This window comes from Hyperolius riggenbachi, chromosome 12 (genome assembly GCF_040937935.1).
Source record: "Hyperolius riggenbachi isolate aHypRig1 chromosome 12, aHypRig1.pri, whole genome shotgun sequence".
NCBI classification, from domain to species: domain Eukaryota; kingdom Metazoa; phylum Chordata; class Amphibia; order Anura; family Hyperoliidae; genus Hyperolius; species Hyperolius riggenbachi.
Window position 1 is genome coordinate 13845165 of NC_090657.1, and position 20420 is coordinate 13865584.

Genomic DNA, 20420 nt, shown 5'->3' on the forward strand with positions numbered 1-20420 from the left:
AGGACTGAAGTTGTATAGCGGCAGGCAGCGGCTGTGTACAGGACCCAGAGAAGATGATCATGCGAGGAGCCATTACTGGAGGAGAAGAGGAGCATGCAGGGGGTAATGGAGGACTGAAGTTGTATAGCGGCAGGATGCGGCTGTGTACAGGACCCAGAGAAGAGGATCATGTGAAGAGCCATTACTGGAGGAGAAGAGGAGCATGCAGGGGGTAATGGAGGACTGAAGTTGTATAGCGGCAGGCAGCGGCTGTGTACAGGACCCAGAGAAGATGATCATGTGAGGAGCCATTACTGGAGGAGAAGAGGAGCATGCAGGGGGTCATGGAGGACTGAAGTTGTATAGCGGCAGGTAGCCGCTGAGAACAGAAACTACTGGAGGAGAAGAGGATCGCATGTGGAGCTGCAGGACCGGAGCGAGTGGGATAGGAGCGCGGCGGCAGGATCAAGTAACTGCAGTGCTAGTTTAGTGTAGTTCAGTTTAGTGTAGCTTACTTGATGGGCAACAGGGGTTAGTGTAGTGTACTGCAGCTTAGCTGGTGGGCAGCAGGGGTTAGTGTAGTGTGCAGTGTAGTATAGTGTAGTGCAGCAGGGTTAGTGTAGTGCGCAGTGTAGTATAGTGTAGTGCAGCAGGGTTAGTGTAGTGCGCAGTGTAGTATAGTGTAGTGCAGCAGGGGTTAGTGTAGTGTGCAGTGTAGTATAGTGTAGTGCAGCAGGGGTTAGTGTAGTGTGCAGTGTAGTATAGTGTAGTGTAGTGCAGCAGGGGTTAGTGTAGTGTGCAGTGTAGTATAGTGTAGTGCAGCAGGGGTTAGTGTAGTGTGCAGTGTAGTATAGTGTAGTGCAGCAGGGGTTAGTGTAGTGTGCAGTGTAGTATAGTGTAGTGCAGCAGGGGTTAGTGTAGTGTGCAGTGTAGTATAGTGTAGTGCAGCAGGGGTTAGTGTAGTGTACTGCAGCTTAGCTGGTGGGCAGCAGGGGTTAGTGTAGTGTGCAGTGTAGTATAGTGTAGTGCAGCAGGGGTTAGTGTAGTGTACTGCAGCTTAGCTGGTGGGCAGCAGGGGTTAGTGTAGTGTGCAGTGTAGTATAGTGTAGTGCAGCAGGGTTAGCGTAGTGTGCAGTGTAGTATAGTGTAGTGCAGCAGGGTTAGTGTAGTGTGCAGTGTAGTATAGTGTAGTGCAGCAGGGTTAGCGTAGTGTGCAGTGTAGTATAGTGTAGTGCAGCAGGGGTTAGTGTAGTGTACTGCAGCTTAGCTGGTGAGCAGCAGGTGTTAGTGTAGTGTGTAGTATAGTGTAGTGCAGCGGGGTTAGTGTAGTGTGCTGTGTAGTATAGTGTAATGCGGAGGGGTTAGTGTACTGCAGCTTAGCTGGTGAGCAGCAGGTGTTAGTGTAGTGTGTAGTATAGTGTAGTGCAGCAGGGGTTAGTGTAGTGTGCAGTGTAGTATAGTGTAGTGCAGCAGGGGTTAGTGTAGTGTACTGCAGCTTAGCTGGTGGGCAGCAGGTGTTAGTGTAGTGCGCAGTGTAGTATAGTGTAGTACAGCGGGGTTAGTGTAGTGTGCAGTGTAGTATAGTGTAGTGCAGCAGGGTTAGTGTAGTGTGCAGTGTAGTATAGTGTAGTGCAGCAGGGTTAGTGTAGTGTGCAGTGTAGTATAGTGTAGTGCAGCAGGGTTAGCGTAGTGTGCAGTGTAGTATAGTGTAGTGCAGCAGGGTTAGCGTAGTGTGCAGTGTAGTATAGTGTAGTGCAGCAGGGTTAGTGTAGTGTGCAGTGTAGTATAGTGCAGTGCAGCAGGGTTAGTGTAGTGTGCAGTGTAGTATAGTGTAGTGCAGCAGGGGTTAGTGTAGTGTGCTGTGTAGTATAGTGTAGTGCAGCAGGGTTAGCGTAGTGTGCAGTGTAGTATAGTGTAGTGCAGCAGGGTTAGCGTAGTGTGCAGTGTAGTATAGTGTAGTGCAGCAGGGTTAGCGTAGTGTGCAGTGTAGTATAGTGTAGTGCAGCAGGGTTAGCGTAGTGTGCAGTGTAGTATAGTGTAGTGTAGTGCAGCAGGGTTAGTATGCAGTGTAGTATAGTGTAGTGGGGTTAGTGTAGTGTGCAGTGTAGTATAGTATAGTGTAGTGCAGCAGGGTTAGCGTAGTGTGCAGTGTAGTATAGTGTAGTGCAGCAGGGGTTAGTGTAGTGTGCAGTGTAGTATAGAGTAGTGCAGCAGGGTTAGCGTAGTGTGCAGTGTAGTATAGTGTAGTGCAGCAGGGTTAGCGTAGTGTGCAGTGTAGTATAGTGTAGTGCAGCAGGGTTAGCGTAGTGTGCAGTGTAGTATAGTGTAGTGCAGCAGGGTTAGCGTAGTGTGCAGTGTAGTATAGTGTAGTGCAGCAGGGTTAGCGTAGTGTGCAGTGTAGTATACTGTAGTGCAGCAGGGTTAGCGTAGTGTGCAGTGTAGTATAGTGTAGTGCAGCAGGGTTAGCGTAGTGTGCAGTGTAGTATAGTGTAGTGCAGCAGGGTTAGCGTAGTGTGCAGTGTAGTATAGTGTAGTGCAGCAGGGTTAGCGTAGTGTGCAGTGTAGTATAGTGTAGTGCAGCAGGGTTAGCGTAGTGTGCAGTGTAGTATAGTGTAGTGCAGCAGGGGTTAGTGTAGTGTGCAGTGTAGTATAGTGTAGTGCAGCAGGGTTAGCGTAGTGTGCAGTGTAGTATAGTGTAGTGCAGCAGGGTTAGCGTAGTGTGCAGTGTAGTATAGTGTAGTGCAGCAGGGTTAGCGTAGTGTGCAGTGTAGTATAGTGTAGTGCAGCAGGGTTAGCGTAGTGTGCAGTGTAGTATAGTGTAGTGCAGCAGGGTTAGCGTAGTGTGCAGTGTAGTATACTGTAGTGCAGCAGGGTTAGCGTAGTGTGCAGTGTAGTATAGTGTAGTGCAGCAGGGTTAGCGTAGTGTGCAGTGTAGTATAGTGTAGTGCAGCAGGGTTAGCGTAGTGTGCAGTGTAGTATAGTGTAGTGCAGCAGGGTTAGCGTAGTGTGCAGTGTAGTATAGTGTAGTGCAGCAGGGTTAGCGTAGTGTGCAGTGTAGTATAGTGTAGTGCAGCAGGGTTAGCGTAGTGTGCAGTGTAGTATAGTGTAGTGCAGCAGGGTTAGCGTAGTGTGCAGTGTAGTATAGTGTAGTGCAGCAGGGTTAGCGTAGTGTGCAGTGTAGTATAGTGTAGTGCAGCAGGGTTAGCGTAGTGTGCAGTGTAGTGCAGCGGGGTTAGTGTAGTGTGCAGTGTAGTATAGTGTAGTGGGGTTAGTGTAGTGTGCAGTGTAGTATAGTGTAGTGCAGCGGGGTTAGTGTAGTGTGCAGTGTAGTATAGTGCAGCGGGGTTAGTGTAGTGTGCAGTGTAGTATAGTGCAGCGGGGTTAGTGTAGTGTGCAGTGTAGTATAGTGCAGCGGGGTTAGTGTAGTGTGCAGTGTAGTATAGTGTAGTGCAGTGGGGCTTAGTGTAGTGTGCAGTGTAGTATAGTGTAGTGCAGCAGGGGTTAGTGTAGTGTACTGCAGCTTAGCTGGTGAGCAGCAGGTGTTAGTGTAGTGTGTAGTATAGTGTAGTGCAGCGGGGTTAGTGTAGTGTGCTGTGTAGTATAGTGTAATGCGGAGGGGTTAGTGTACTGCAGCTTAGCTGGTGGGCAGCAGGTGTTAGTGTAGTGTGTAGTATAGTGTAGTGCAGCAGGGGTTAGTGTAGTGTGCAGTGTAGTATAGTGTAGTGCAGCAGGGGTTAGTGTAGTGTACTGCAGCTTAGCTGGTGGGCAGCAGGTGTTAGTGTAGTGCGCAGTGTAGTATAGTGTAGTACAGCGGGGTTAGTGTAGTGTGCAGTATAGTATAGTGTAGTGCAGCAGGGGTTAGTGTAGTGTGCCGTGTAGTATAGTGTAGTGCAGCAGGTGTTAGTGTAGTGTACTGCAGCTTAGCTGGTGGGAAACAGGGGGTAGTGTACTGTATAGTATAGTGTAGTGTAGTGCAGCAGGGGTGCGTGTAGTGTACTGCAGCTTAGCTGGAGGGCAGCAGGTGTTAGTGTAGTGTGCAGTGTAGTATAGTGTAGTGTAGCAGGGGTTAGTGTAGTGGGCAGTGTAGTATAGTGTAGTGCAACAGGGGTTAGTGTAGGGTACTGCAGCTTAGCTGGTGGGCAGCAGGAGTTAGTGTAGAGTACTTCAGCTTAGCTGGTGGGCAGCAGGGGGTAGTGTAGTGTGTAGTATAGTGTAGCTTAGCTGCTGGGTGTAGCAGAAATTAGTGTAGTGTCACTTGGAGACAGCACCATAGACGCACCTAGGTTTAGTTAATCCTGATTTTTGCCCTCTAAACCTAGGTACGTCTTACATAGCGGAGCTTCTTGTACTCCGAAAAATACAGTATACAGCTCAAGTCATATAGACTATTAACCACTTAAAGGGAACCTGACGGGACAGAAATATGGAGGCTGCCATATCTATTTCCTTTTGCACAATGCACATTGCCTGGCTATCCTGCTGATCCTCTGCCACAGACCCTGGACAAGTGTGCAGATCAGAGATTTCTGATCAATATCTGACTGAATTAGCTGCATAGTTGTTTCAGGTGTGTGATTTAGTCACTACTGATGCAGGACTTCCTGACAACTGTTATTGTTTAGAAGGAAACAAATATGGCAGCCTCCATGTCCTTGCTTCAGGTCACGTCCCAAATGCCCTACTGTACATTCTAGGATGTGGAATTCAAGTCTGATGCAAGCATGCACCCCTATCGCCACCACTCTTGCTCATCCTTGTTTGAAACTGTATGATTGCTGCTGTAGCACATAGCAGCAATCAATCTAGAAAAGTAAAAACAAGAAAAACATGTGTGTGTGTGCCTTTAATCAACTTAAAAAAAAATAAAAAAATTCTAAAGTTGATTAACCACCCTGGCATTCTATTAAGATCGCCAGGGCGGCTGCGGGAGGGTTTTTTTTTTAATAAAAAAAAAACTATTTCATGCAGCCACCTGAAAGTTGGCTGCATGAAAGCCCACTAGAGGGCGCTCCGGAGGCGTTCTTCTGAACGCCTCCGGCGGCCAGAAGTAACACGGAAGGCCACAATGAGCGGCCTTCCGTGTTTCGCTTACCTCGTCGCCATGGCGACGAGCGGAGTGACGTCATGGACGTCAGCCGACGTCCTGACGTCAGCCGCCTCCGATCCAGCCCTTAGCGCTGGCCTGAACTTTTTGTTCCGGCTACGCTGGGCTCAGGCGGCTGGGGGGACCCACTTTCGCCGCTGCACGCGGCGGATCGCCGCGCTGCGGCGGCGTTCAGGCAGCACACGCAGCTGGCAAAGTGCACTTTGCCAGCTGCGTGTGCTGCTTTTTATTTGATGAAAATCGGCCCAGCAGGGCCTGAGCGGCAGCCTCCGGCGGTGATGGACGAGCTGAGCTCGTCCATACCGCCCGGCTGGTTAAAGGCACACACACAAAAATGTTTTTTTTTTCCCCAGTAGTGCAGTGTTAACTCCTACCTGACCTTAAAGCATACATGTCAAACTCCGGCCCGCGGGCCAAATTTGGCTCTCAGAGCCAATAAATTTGGCCCTCAAGTGGTTTCTCCACTTTGCATTATGCTTGGCCCCCTCTAGACCACCAGGGAAGCTATATTGGAGGTGAAGTCCTAGAGCACCAGGGAGGCCATATGGGGAGGTAGGGAGAAAGTACTAAACACTAGGGACCTGTATAGGAGAGGCTGGGGGTCTACAGACACCAGGGAACTGTATAGGGGAGAGAGGACCCCTAGACACTAGAGAACTTCATAAGGGAGGAAGGCGGCCAGTAGATATTGAGGTTGGGCCGCGACTAGGTCCCAGTGTACAATTTTGGCCCACTTTGTATTTGAGTTTGACACCACTGCCTTAAAGTGAACCTTAAGCCTAAATAAAAAAAAAAAATGAGTTTTACTCACCTGGAGCTTCCCTCAGCCCCCTGCAGCTGATCGGTGCCCACGTAGAGTCGCTGCGATACTCCTGTCCCCGCCGGCGGCTACTTCCGGTTTCGCCGTCAGCCGCCGACAGGCTGGGAACGCGAGTGATTCTTCGCGTTCCCAGCCACAATATCTCCCCCTATGCTGCTATTGCGGCCTGAGGATAAAAATCGCCACTTACCTGGGGCTTCTATCAGCCCCCTGTAGCAGTAATGTCCCACGCCGTCCTCCTCCGATCACTCGTTTCCCGCCGCCGGTACCAGTCAATTATTCATCTGACAATAGTGCGCACTGCCGCTTGCGTCATCGGAAGCTTACCGCGCAGTACAAAGTTTTCTTGTACTGTGCCTGGGCAGTAAGCTTCCGATGACGTGGGCGGGAGCGAGCACGGCCGTGCAGCCGTAGTTGGACGGCATGCCGCGCTAGACCGGGGCTGGCGGCGGGGAACAGCAGATCGGAGGACGACGGCGTGGGACATTACTGCTACAGGGGGCTGATAGAAGTCCCAGGTAAGTGGCGTTTTTTATCCTCAGCACCCACCCACAGAACTCCTTGAAAGTGGACCCAAATTAAAACATACAAGATTTCAGAAATAAAATCTATTTTCTAAATTATAATAATAAATAGCAGCTTTTTTTCAGCTGCATGATGACAAATATAAAATATTTTACATTTATTGGAGGAACCCCTCCCTTCCTTTCATATTGCCGGGACAGAATCCGGCAAACTGGTGGAGTAGGTGGTGTCCTGCAAAGGAGGAATTGCTAATGGCTGCCCCAGTATAACCCTAGTTATGAAAAGAGAAGGGTGAAAAGCATGCACTGAAATGCTCATAGGACTGAAGGAGTGTTTATTTATCTTTGTATGTGTCAGAGTGCTGCAACTAAATATTTTGAATAAAAAAAATGTTTGGTTTGGGTCGGCTCTAAGTTTCAAACCCCAGCCTAGCCTATTAATCCCTTGTTAACCCCTGCAATGCCCAAACCTGTTTATACACTTTTAATGACTGCTGCATGTGTCGATTGGATGCGATCACTAGGGAGAAAGTTTGGCGCCCCAATGCTCTAGAGACGCATTGCTTTATGGTCGCCTAGTGATGCATCTGTACAGCACTACGGCTCCCAAACTCACCGAACGCATGCGCTCGCTACAGAAGCCCAAGGCAGGGGGTAACCGTCTGTCACATGTACAGCTAGTAATACAATATGCCATATAGGGTATCATTTCAACCAGGAAGGGCCAAAAAATAATTTTTTATGTGTTGTATAATTGTGGGATGTGTCATGTAAAAATTGGGAATGGTGAAAAATGAAAATGCGTATTTTCTGTAATTACTCCTAATTATTTCCAATAAAATGACTATAAAATAAAATAGTTTTTGGGAAAAAATATTACCCAAAGAAAGCCTAAACTGTACTGAAAAAAATATATACTGGTATATCACTAAGATGGTAAAAGCAATTACAATGTTACTGCTGTATCAAAGGGCCACAGCTAAAGCGTCAAAAATATGAGGAACCTTAAAGTGGACCTGAACTCTTGCACAGGACAGAAGGAAAAGGATAGAGAAATGCACCTTATATGTATTTCGAGAGTTAAGCCTGTCTAATTACCCCTCATCTGTGACTAATCACTTATTTCCTGTGAGTGGCTCCGATACCTCTGTGGGTGGGGCTTGCAGGATGCGTCCTGCAAAACACTTGAGCCAATCGTGAAGCCTCTCTTCAAAATGCAGCCAATCATGATAAGCCACTCGCATCTGTAATGTGAGTGGCTCCGATACCTCCGCGGGCGGGACTTAGCACTCTCCTCTCCACTCTCCTTAGTTTTGCAGTGAGTAAGCCCCCTCTGATCTGCACTACAAGTGAAAGTACCCTGTACTGCGCTCCATAAGCTACCAGGAGTGTCAACACTAACAGGGAAAGAAATACCCAGGGGTGCGTACAATCCTGTGGGAGGACTGTGACAATACTTTTTTCGGTGATTGCAAAGAGGAAGTGGTAACACTGCATCCACTCTTCTCTATGTTCACATCTTTTGTCATTTTCCCCAGGCTGCCTATTTGTACAGTACAGTATATCCAGCGCTGGTGCCATTCTTCCTTTCTTACATGTGTTATCAGGCATCCATTCACCTGCAACCAGCCTGAAGAGAGCAGCAGACCATGGGTTTCACACTGACATATGACGCATGCACCGCCCACTGACATGACGCATGCACCGCCCACTGACATATGACGCATGCACCACCTAGTGACTGTTAGAATGTAAGGCCTCAGTTGCTTTAACTTAGTTTAGTTAAAGGACTTGATTTGCAGAGTCTACCCTTTAAGCAGAGTTTCTCGGAGAAGAAATGATGCAGTCAGTTACAAGGAACCTGTTCCTTGTGGAAGGCCACATAATGGGTTATCAGGTCTAAGGTCTAACTGCCCTGAATGTTAGACAACAGAAACGGTAAACAAAGCCGATATTTACAAAACATTGCATTCTTCGCAACTAGGTTATAAAAGCAATGGAATATTAATTAATGAGGTGGGTCACATGCCCATGCCCGCCAATTGTAGGCTTGGGGGTATGGCTCAGATGATGTCACATTTAACTCTTTGGTGATCCGTATTAAAGACTAAGAGCAACGTAGTTTAGATATCACGTAGTCTAGATGGAACATAAGCTAAAACCTGGTTTCCATGCAAGGGAGCCAAGAGCTGTACGCAAAGGACTTACTACAGAACAATCTGCTTTGCTAAGATGTAACCACATGTACTGTATATCTGTTTTACTGAATAAACTCCTAAACTTTGAGGATGCCTAAGAAGTTCTATCTCCTATGCTGTTGCTGTGATGAGTGTCACGTTATCTCACTTCCTGTGAGTTGCAGCTCTAATGAGTTGCTGGTGCCGGAACACAGGTGTAGGGTTGTTGCCAATAGCAACCAACGTATTGTTTCTTACACTGACGTATTATGTATGCACCGCCCACTGACATGATGCATGCTCCGCCCATTGACATATGACGCATGCACCGCCCACTGTTTACTATATCCAGACTGTCATGTAGGGGCCAAAAAACATGTTTACTACAACAAGTTTTATTATATCATTGTTTACTACACCAACCGTTGCTCCCATAGACTTATAATGAAGATTGGCCGGACCGGTAGAGGTAGTTTACCATACCGGAATGTTTACTATATCAGAGTTTATTATCATGAGATTATACTGTATACTGGTCCCAAATGACAAACACACCATTATACGTGTAACTCACTGCAAAGGTGACAGCGGAAGAGTAACAAGGCAAAGGGCAATATGTTTAGTACAGTAGCTGATAAAGGACAAAGTTCACTTTTCACTGTGCTGACTGTCCTGGACTAGTGAAAGCTGCAATCGGAACTTTGCACAGATAATGTACTGCATGGAGGGCAGGCTAGGCCACAGCAGCCTCAGCCACAGATGATTTACTAAGTGCAGTTTGTGTGTTTGTCATCATGGTGGCAAAAACTCACTGATACCAGGGAAGAGGGAACTTGTTTCAGGAAAGCCCACTAACGCTTTCCCAAGCTCCCTCAACTGAAACCCAGACAGCCATTCAAACCCAACGGCGTTTACAATGCTTCTCCGCTCTAGCCAAAGCTAGAGAATCTGATCCGATGGTGCCACTAGGGAACAGCAGTATAAGCCTACAAGAAGGATTAGCAGGACAGCCAGGACACCCAATGTGAAAATAAACTAATGAAATAAACGATTGTATCCATCTTCCTTCTCCTAAAAATGACTTAAGATATTCCACAGTTTTATTTTGTTTAAATCTACTCCTAAATTCTAACTGTTATTGTTTTTGCTCAATGACACATTCATTGAAGTATGTCAGAGCTAAAATCTATGAACTATTGTCCCTTTTTATCGCTTTCCTGCTCTCAAAAGGCATTTTTTGCTAGGAAAGTGTTTTATAGTTGGAATTTCTTATCAGTGAGGGTCCCACTGTAGTCACTTCCTGTCAGGACTGAGTCAGCCACTTCCATACCTGATATTTAACGCTTTCAGGCAGAGAAAGAAAAAAAGGAACACAGCCTAGTTATTTGTGTGCTAGGCACTGTACATATACATGTCTATCTCATAATGTCACACGTCACCTCGGGTATCCTTTGAGGACCAGGGACAGATGGTACCAGAAACGGCGGAATACCGTTGAATCGCTGCACATACCCGCCTCACGCCGGGGACCTCAGCCACCCACTCTGCCATCTCTATGACGGCAGAGTTCCTGTGAGCCGGTCAGGAGTCGCTTTCATTGGCTCCTGAATGTGTCTATCAATATAAGCCAATGGGAGTTGCTTACGTTGATAGACACGGCCAGGAACCAATGAAATCAGCTCCTGACCTGCTCACAGGAACTCTGCTGTCATAGAGACGGCAGAGCGAGGGAGCTATGGCAGGGAGAGAGCGGCGAGATCGTCAAGAGCGACGAGAACACGTGACATCGGTGTATTGAAATCTACGCCCTGCCAGACAGATCAGCATCAAAACAGGACATAGATTTCAATTAGCGTGGTCCTTAAGTGGTTAAAAAAAGAACGATGGCAGCCACTGGAGAGATTAACAACAATAAACGCTCAATAGGTTGGCAGCTTTTTCCACTCTAGCCAAACAGAAAAATCAGCATTCTACGTGTTGCACTTTACACTGGATTAAAAGACCTCTTAAAGGACACCTGAAGTGAGAGTGATGTGGATGCCGACATATTTCCTTTAACCACTTTACCCCCAGCGGTACGAATTTCTCCGTCCCTTTTTTCCCCCCTAAAAAACCAGGGACGGAGAAATCCGTACCTTCCGCGCTACCGCCGCTGTCCGCGCTCCCGCCGCTCGTGCAGGTCGCATGTAAACAAACACTCTGTGGCCATCTTGTGGCCAAATAGTAAACTACACCCTAAAAGCATGTTACATATTCAAACATTACATTTACACAATAAATTAACTCATTACCTCCCACACTCCCCAATTTTTATTTTTTTTTTGTAATTAAAAAAAAAAAAATACAATAAAAAAAAAACACATAAATAGTTACCTTAGGGACTGAACTTTTTAAATATTTATGTCAAGAGGGTATAACACTGTTACTTTATAAACTATGGGCTTGTAATTAGGGATGGATGCAAAACTGAAAAAAATGCACCTTTATTTTCAAATAAAATATTGTCGCCAAACATTGTGATAGGGACATAATTTAAATGGTTTTATAACCGGGACAAATGGGTTAATACATTTCATGGGTTTTAATTACAGTAGCATGCTTTATTTAAAAACTATAATGGCCGAAAACTGAAAAATAATAATTTTTTCCCACATTTTTTCCTATTTCCCCATTAAAACACATTTAGAATAAAATATTTCTTGGCATAATGTCATTGCAGATTGCCTGGCTGTCCTGCTCGTCCTCTGCCTTCAATGCTTTTAGCCATAGACCCGGAGCAAGCCTTCAAATCAGGTGCTCTGACTGAAGCCTCACAGCATTAGCCGCATGCTTGTTTCAGTTGTGTGATTCAGACACTACTGCAGCAAAAGAGATCAGCAGGACAGCCCGGCAACTGGTATTGTTTAAAAGAAAATAAATATGGCAGCCTCCATATAGCTCTCACTTCTCTTGATGCTGCACAGAGATGGACTGATCCAGGGAGCCCAACAGCCAGTAATCCCTCCAGAAACTATTCTATGTAAAAGTATTGCTGGTTCCTGACAGACTGACTGACTACCGAAGTCCCAATCTCTGCATTACAGCCCTTCTCACCTTTTCAGTGTTCCAATGGTGTCATCGGGCCCCACCAAGGCCACCTCTTCCGTTTCATTGAGAAACTTTAGCCGGACGGTTATTAGCGCCTCTTCCGGCTGTGCCTGCTCCTGGCTGTTTCCCGCTTTCTTCTTCCATTCGTGGTCTTGCTGCTGCCCGGTGCTGCTCTCCTGCTCCACACCTTCTCCTTGCAGCTCTTTACGCCCGGTGACTCCCTGAGAGCTGTCCACTTCATCCGCCTCTCCCGCTGCCAGATCCTCCTCTGTCTCTCCTGCAGACGGCACTGGCTGGCCGCGCTTCGGCATTCCTTGTATATCCAGCATTTGGTCAAGGTTAGGACTCTCCCCTCCGGCACCCTGCTCTCCGCCTTGCCCTTGCTCTGCTTCCTCTGGCTTCTCCACTTGGGGTTCCACAGTCCTCTGGGCTTCCGGATTAGAGGGCACAGGATTGCTGAGGCCCAAAAGAGGCTCTCTACGTCCAGCGGGTATCAGGCTTCCTAGCAGCGGGTCGCTGCCCTCGGCCACGTAGGTGGACAGCCATGCCAGAATGAGGGCCAAGAGCAGGATGAAGATACCAACTGCAATAGTCACCTCATCGCCAAGGCCTTCTATCATAGTGGCCGGAGGTGACTCCATGCCCATGTTCTACAGGGAAACAAGGGAAAGAAAAGAGGATTAGAGACCGAATCAGTATTATTTATTTATTGTATTTATAAAGCATCAACATATTACGCAGCGCTGGACATTAGTTTAGGTTACAGACAATATTTAGGGGTGACATACAGCAATATGACAATACAGGAATACAAGAAAGACCAGATCATGCAGCACAGTATGAGTACAAGGCAATGCTTAGTCACTGGATGGAGCATGGAGATCACACAGCACAGTATGAGTACAAGGTAATGCTTAGTCACTGGATGGAGCATGGAGATCACACAGCACAGTATGAGTACCAGGTAATGCTTAGTCACTGGATGGGAGCATGGAGATCACACAGCACAGTATGAGTACAAGGTAATGCTTAGTCACTGGATGGAGCATGGAGATTACACAGCACAGTATGAGTACAAGGTAATGCTTAGTCACTGGAGGGGAGCATGGAGATCACACAGCACAGTATGAGTACAAGGCAATGCTTAGTCACTGGATGGGAGCATGGAGATCACACAGCACAGTATTAGTACAAGGTAATGCTTAGTCACTGGATGGGGCATGGAGATCACACAGCACAGTATGAGTACAAGGTAATGCTTAGTCACTGGATGGAGCATGGAGATCACGCAGCACAGTATGAGTACAAGATAATGCTTAGTCACTGGAGGGGAGCATGGAGATCACACAGCACAGTATGAGTACAAGGTAATGCTTAGTCACTGGATGGAGCATGGAGATCACACAGCACAGTATGAGTACAAGGTAATGCTTAGTCACTGGAGGGGAGCATGGAGATCACACAGCACAGTATGAGTACAAGGTAATGCTTAGTCAGTCACTGGAGGGGAGCATGGAGATCACACAGCACAGTATGAGTACAAGGTAATGCTTAGTCACTGGATGGAGCATGGAGATCACACCGCACAGTATGAGTACAAGGTAATGCTTAGTCACTGGAGGGGAGCATGGAGATCACACAGCACAGTATGAGTACAAGGTAATGCTTAGTCACTGGATGGAGCATGGAGATCACGCAGCACAGTATGAGTACAAGATAATGCTTAGTCACTGGAGGGGAGCATGGAGATCACACAGCACAGTATGAGTACAAGGTAATGCTTAGTCACTGGATGGAGCATGGAGATCACACAGCACAGTATGAGTACAAGGTAATGCTTAGTCACTGGAGGGGAGCATGGAGATCACACAGCACAGTATGAGTACAAGGTAATGCTTAGTCAGTCACTGGAGGGGAGCATGGAGATCACACAGCACAGTATGAGTACAAGGTAATGCTTAGTCACTGGATGGAGCATGGAGATCACACCGCACAGTATGAGTACAAGGTAATGCTTAGTCACTGGATGGAGCATGGAGATCACACAGCACAGTATGAGTACAAGGTAATGCTTAGTCACTGGAGAGGAGCATGGAGATCACACAGCACAGTATGAGTACAAGGTAATGCTTAGTCACTGGAGGGGAGCATGGAGATCACACAGCACAGTATGAGTACAAGGTAATGCTTAGTCAGTCACTGGATGGGAGCATGGGGATCACACAGCACAGTATGAGGACAAGGTAATGCTTAGTCACTGGAGGGGAGCATGGAGATCACACAGCACAGTATAAGTACAAGGTAATGCTTAGTCACTGGATGGAACATGGAGATCACACAGCACAGTATGAGTACAAGGTAATGCTTAGTCACTGGATGGAGCATGGAGATCACACAGCACAGTATGAGTACAAGGTAATGCTTAGTCACTGGATGGGAGCATGGAGATCACACAGCACAGTATGAGTACAAGGTAATGCTTAGTCACTAAAGGGGAGCATGGAGATCACACAGCACAGTATGAGTACAAGGTAATGCTTAGTCAGTCACTGGAGGGGAGCATGGAGATCACACAGCACAGTATGAGTACAAGGTAATGCTTAGTCACTGGATGGAGCATGGAGATCACGCAGCACAGTATGAGTACAAGATAATGCTTAGTCACTGGAGGGGAGCATGGAGATCACACAGCACAGTATGAGTACAAGGTAATGCTTAGTCACTGGATGGAGCATGGAGATCACACAGCACAGTATGAGTACCAGGTAATGCTTAGTCACTGGATGGGAGCATGGAGATCACACAGCACAGTATGAGTACCAGGTAATGCTTAGTCACTGGATGGGAGCATGGAGATCACACAGCACAGTATGAGTACAAGGTAATGCTTAGTCACTGGATGGAGCATGGAGATCACACAGCACAGTATGAGTACAAGGTAATGCTTAGTCACTGGATGGGAGCATGGAGATCACACAGCACAGTATGAGTACCAGGTAATGCTTAGTCACTGGATGGGAGCATGGAGATCACACAGCACAGTATGAGTACAAGGTAATGCTTAGTCACTGGATGGAGCATGGAGATTACACAGCACAGTATGAGTACAAGGTAATGCTTAGTCACTGGAGGGGAGCATGGAGATCACACAGCACAGTATGAGTACAAGGTAATGCTTAGTCACTGGAGGGGAGCATTGAGATTACACAGCACAGTATGAGTACAAGGTAATGCTTAGTCACTGGAGGGGAGCATGGAGATCACACAGCACAGTATGAGTACAAGGTAATGCTTAGTCACTGGATGGAGCATGGAGATCACACAGCACAGTATGAGTACAAGGTAATGCTTAGTCACTGGAGGGGAGCATGGAGATCACACAGCACAGTATGAGTACAAGGTAATGCTTAGTCACTGGATGGAGCATGGAGATCACACAGCACAGTATGAGTACAAGGTAATGCTTAGTCACTGGAGGGGAGCATGGAGATTACACAGCACAGTATGAGTACAAGGTAATGCTTAGTCACTGGAGGGGAGCATGGAGATCACACAGCACAGTATGAGTACAAGGTAATGCTTAGTCACTGGATGGAGCATGGAGATCACACAGCACAGTATGAGTACAAGGTAATGCTTAGTCACTGGAGGGGAGCATGGAGATCACACAGCACAGTATGAGTACAAGGTAATGCTTAGTCACTGGATGGAGCATGGAGATCACACAGCACAGTATGAGTACAAGGTAATGCTTAGTCACTGGAGGGGAGCATGGAGATCACACAGCACAGTATGAGTACAAGGTAATGCTTAGTCAGTCACTGGAGGGGAGCATGGAGATCACACAGCACAGTATGAGTACAAGGTAATGCTTAGTCACTGGATGGAGCATGGAGATCACACCGCACAGTATGAGTACAAGGTAATGCTTAGTCACTGGATGGAGCATGGAGATCACACAGCACAGTATGAGTACAAGGTAATGCTTAGTCACTGGAGAGGAGCATGGAGATCACACAGCACAGTATGAGTACAAGGTAATGCTTAGTCACTGGAGGGGAGCATGGAGATCACACAGCACAGTATGAGTACAAGGTAATGCTTAGTCACTGGATGGAACATGGAGATCACACAGCACAGTATGAGTACAAGGTAATGCTTAGTCACTGGAGGGGAGCATGGAGATCACACAGCACAGTATGAGTACAAGGTAATGCTTAGTCAGTCACTGGATGGGAGCATGGGGATCACACAGCACAGTATGAGGACAAGGTAATGCTTAGTCACTGGAGGGGAGCATGGAGATCACACAGCACAGTATGAGTACAAGGTAATGCTTAGTCACTGGATGGAACATGGAGATCACACAGCACAGTATGAGTACAAGGTAATGCTTAGTCACTGGATGGAGCATGGAGATCACACAGCACAGTATGAGTACAAGGTAATGCTTAGTCACTGGATGGGAGCATGGAGATCACACAGCACAGTATGAGTACAAGGTAATGCTTAGTCACTGGAGGGGAGCATGGAGATCACACAGCACAGTATGAGTACAAGGTAATGCTTAGTCAGTCACTGGAGGGGAGCATGGAGATCACACAGCACAGTATGAGTACAAGGTAATGCTTAGTCACTGGATGGAGCATGGAGATCACACAGCGCAGTATGAGTACCAGGTAATGCTTAGTCAGTCACTGGATGGAGCATGGAGATCACACAGCGCAGTATGAGTACAAGGTAATGCTTAGTCACTGGAGGGGAGCATGGAGATCACACAGCACAGTATGAGTACCAGGTAATGCTTAGTCACTGGAGGGGAGCATGGAGATCACGCAGCACAGTATGAGTACAAGGTAATGCTTAGTCACTGGAGGGGAGCATGGAGATCACGCAGCACAGTATGAGTACAAGGTAATGCTTAGTCACTGGAGGGGAGCATGGAGATCACACAGCACAGTATGAGTACAAGGTAATGCTTAGTCAGTCACTGGATGGGAGCATGGGGATCACACAGCACAGTATGAGGACAAGGTAATGCTTAGTCACTGGAGGGGAGCATGGAGATCACACAGCACAGTATGAGTACAAGGTAATGCTTAGTCACTGGATGGAACATGGAGATCACACAGCACAGTATGAGTACAAGGTAATGCTTAGTCACTGGATGGAGCATGGAGATCACACAGCACAGTATGAGTACAAGGTAATGCTTAGTCACTGGATGGGAGCATGGAGATCACACAGCACAGTATGAGTACAAGGTAATGCTTAGTCACTGGAGGGGAGCATGGAGATCACACAGCACAGTATGAGTACAAGGTAATGCTTAGTCAGTCACTGGAGGGGAGCATGGAGATCACACAGCACAGTATGAGTACAAGGTAATGCTTAGTCACTGGATGGAGCATGGAGATCACACAGCGCAGTATGAGTACCAGGTAATGCTTAGTCAGTCACTGGATGGAGCATGGAGATCACACAGCGCAGTATGAGTACAAGGTAATGCTTAGTCACTGGAGGGGAGCATGGAGATCACGCAGCACAGTATGAGTACAAGGTAATGCTTAGTCACTGGAGGGGAGCATGGAGATCACACAGCACAGTATGAGTACAAGGTAATGCTTAGTCACTGGAGGGGAGCATGGAGATCACGCAGCACAGTATGAGTACAAGGTAATGCTTAGTCAGTCACTGGATGGAGCATGGAGATCACACAGCACAGTATGAGTACAAGGTAATGCTTAGTCACTGGAGGGGAGCATGGAGATCACGCAGCACAGTATGAGTACAAGGTAATGCTTAGTCACTGGAGGGGAGCATGGAGATCACACAGCACAGTATGAGTACAATGTAATGCTTAGTCACTGGATGGGAGCATGGAGATCACACAGCACAGTATGAGTACAAGGTAATGCTTAGTCACTGGATGGCAGCATGGAGATCACACAGCACAGTATGAGTATAAGGTAATGCTTAGTCAGTCACTGGAGGGGAGCATGGAGATCACACAGCACAGTATGAGTACAAGGTAATGCTTAGTCACTGGATGGGAGCATGGAGATCACACAGCACAGTATGAGTACCAGGTAATGCTTAGTCAGTCACTGGATGGAGCATGGAGATCACACAGCACAGTAGGAGTACAAGGTAATGCTTAGTCACTGGATGGAGCATGGAGATCACACAGCACAGTATGAGTACCAGGTAATGCTTAGTCAGTCACTGGATGGAGCATGGAGATCACACAGCACAGTATGAGGACAAGGTAATGCTTAGTCACTGGAGGGGAGCATGGAAATCACACAGCACAGTATGAGTACAAGGTAAAAAAACTCGAGATGCTAGCATAATATTGCCCCTGTTTAACTCTCTAGTAAGGCCACATCTGGAATATGGAATTCAGTTCTGGGCACCACATTACAAAAAAGATATTGCAGTTCTAGAGCAGGTGCAGAGACGAGCAACAAAATTGATACGTGGGATGGAAGGTCTCACTTACCAAGAAAGGTTAGATAAACTGGGTTTATTTAGTCTAGAGAAAAGACGCCTTAGAGGAGATCTAATTAACATGTATAAATACATCAGAGGGCAATATAATAGCTTGGCGGATGAGCTTTTTGTCCCTAGGCCTTCTCAAAGGACTAGAGGACATGATCTGCGCATGGAGGAAAAACGTTTTAGCCATTTATTTAGGAAAGGGTTCTTTACAGTAAGAGTGATTAAGATGTGGAATGCATTGCCACAGGAAGTCGTTATGGCAAACTCTATACCTGCATTTAAAGGGGGCTTAGATGCTTTCCTTGCGTTGAATGACATCCATGGCTACAATTACTAGGTAATGCCAATGATGTTGATCCAGGGATTTTATCTGATTGCCATCTGGAGTCGGGAAGGAATTTTTACCTTGTAAGGGTTTTTTCGCCTTCCTCTGGATCAACAGGGATATGTGAGGGAGCAGGCTGGTGTTGTACTTTGTACTGGTTGAACTCGATGGACGTATGTCTTCTTTCAACCAAAGTAACTATGTAACTATGTAACTATGTAATGCTTAGTCAGTCACTGGAGGGGAGCATGGAGATCACACAGCACAGTATGAGTACAAGGTAATGCTTAGTCACTGGATGGAGCATGGAGATCACACAGCACAGTATGAGTACAAGGTAATGCTTAGTCACTGGAGGGGAGCATGGAGATTACACAGCACAGTATGAGTACCAGGTAATGCTTAGTCAGTCACTGGAGGGGAGCATGGAAATCACACAGCACAGTATGAGTACAAGGTAATGCTTAGTCAGTCACTGGAGGGGAGCATGGAGATCACACAGCACAGTATGAGTACAAGGTAATGCTTAGTCACTGGATGGAGCATGGAGATCACACAGCACAGTATGAGTACAAGGTAATGCTTAGTCACTGGAGGGGAGCATGGAGATCACACAGCACAGTATGAGTACCAGGTAATGCTTAGTCAGTCACTGGAGGGGAGCATGGAAATCACACAGCACAGTATGAGTACAAGGTAATGCTTAGTCACTGGAGGGGAGCATGGAGATCACACAGCACAGTATGAGTACAAGGTAATGCTTAGTCACTGGATGGAGCATGGAGATCACACAGCACAGTATGAGTACAGGGTAATGCTTAGTCACTGGATGGAGCATGGAGATCACACAGCACAGTATGAGTACAAGGTAATGCTTAGTCACTGGATGGAGCATGGAGATCACACAGCACAGTATGAGTACAAGGTAATGCTTAGTCACTGGATGGGAGCATGGGGATCACACAGCACAGTATGAGTACAAGGTAATGCTTAGTCACTGGATGGAGCATGGAGATCACACAGCACAGTATGAGTACAAGGTAATGCTTAGTCACTGGATGGAGCGTGGAGATTACACAGCACAGTAGGAGTACAAGGTAATGCTTAGTCAGTCACTGGATTGAGCATGGAGATTAGGCAAGTTAGGTTCACTCAGATGCATAGGATGGGTGCACAGTAATGGAGGTGCATGATCAGGTAGGACACAAAAGGAGGAGGACCCTGCCCAAAGGCTTACAATCTAGATGGAGAGGTAAGGACACGAAAGGTAGGGGACCAGAGTCCAGCTGTGGGTTTAGAGCACTTGTGAGGGGTGGTAGGCCAGAGTGAAAAGGTGAGTTTTGAGGGCCTTCTTGAAGATGTTGAAGGAGGGACTGCCCTAATGGATGGAGGTAGGGAGTTCCATAGTGTTGGAGTGGCTCTTGAGAAGTCCTGGAGGCGTGCATGGGACTGTGTGATGCGGGGGACGGTCAGGCGATGTTCATTGGAGGAGTGGAGTATGCGGCTAGGTGTGTACCTCTGGGTAAGATCGGAAATGTAGGTTGGACAGGTTTTGAATAATATACCTGCTTTCTGCCATAAATAAATGCCTTTATTGCCACCAGGTTTCTACATCATGACCCACCTAAGGGAAATTGTACTATAAAGATCATAAGTTTTGTTATGCTAGGAATACACAATGAGATTGTCTGTCAGATCGATTATTTCCGACAGGTCCAATCTGATTTCTGATCGATTTTCCATAGAAGTTAATGGAAAATCAATCGGAAATTTAGATTAAACCTGTGGCTCTGACCCAGGCCCAGTGTTCTCCCCAGGCTCTTTTAGCCGGGTGCTCCACCCGGCTAGATTTGGTGACCACCCGGCTGTCATCGGCTCACCTTCTCACCTCCTCCTATGCTAT

At 47.0% G+C, this 20420-nt stretch overlaps 1 protein-coding gene across 1 annotated transcript in view; it reads right to left on the reverse strand.

Moving 5' to 3' along the window:
* Positions 1 to 20420, reverse strand: part of TMUB2 (transmembrane and ubiquitin like domain containing 2) — an 83304-nt gene that overhangs the window by 3654 nt on the left and 59230 nt on the right. Inside the window, exon 2 of the mRNA XM_068262531.1 lies at positions 11698 to 12341. Coding sequence (XP_068118632.1) covers positions 11698 to 12338 — 641 coding nt within the window. The 5' untranslated portion in view covers positions 12339 to 12341. The remainder of the gene's footprint in view (positions 1 to 11697; positions 12342 to 20420) is intronic.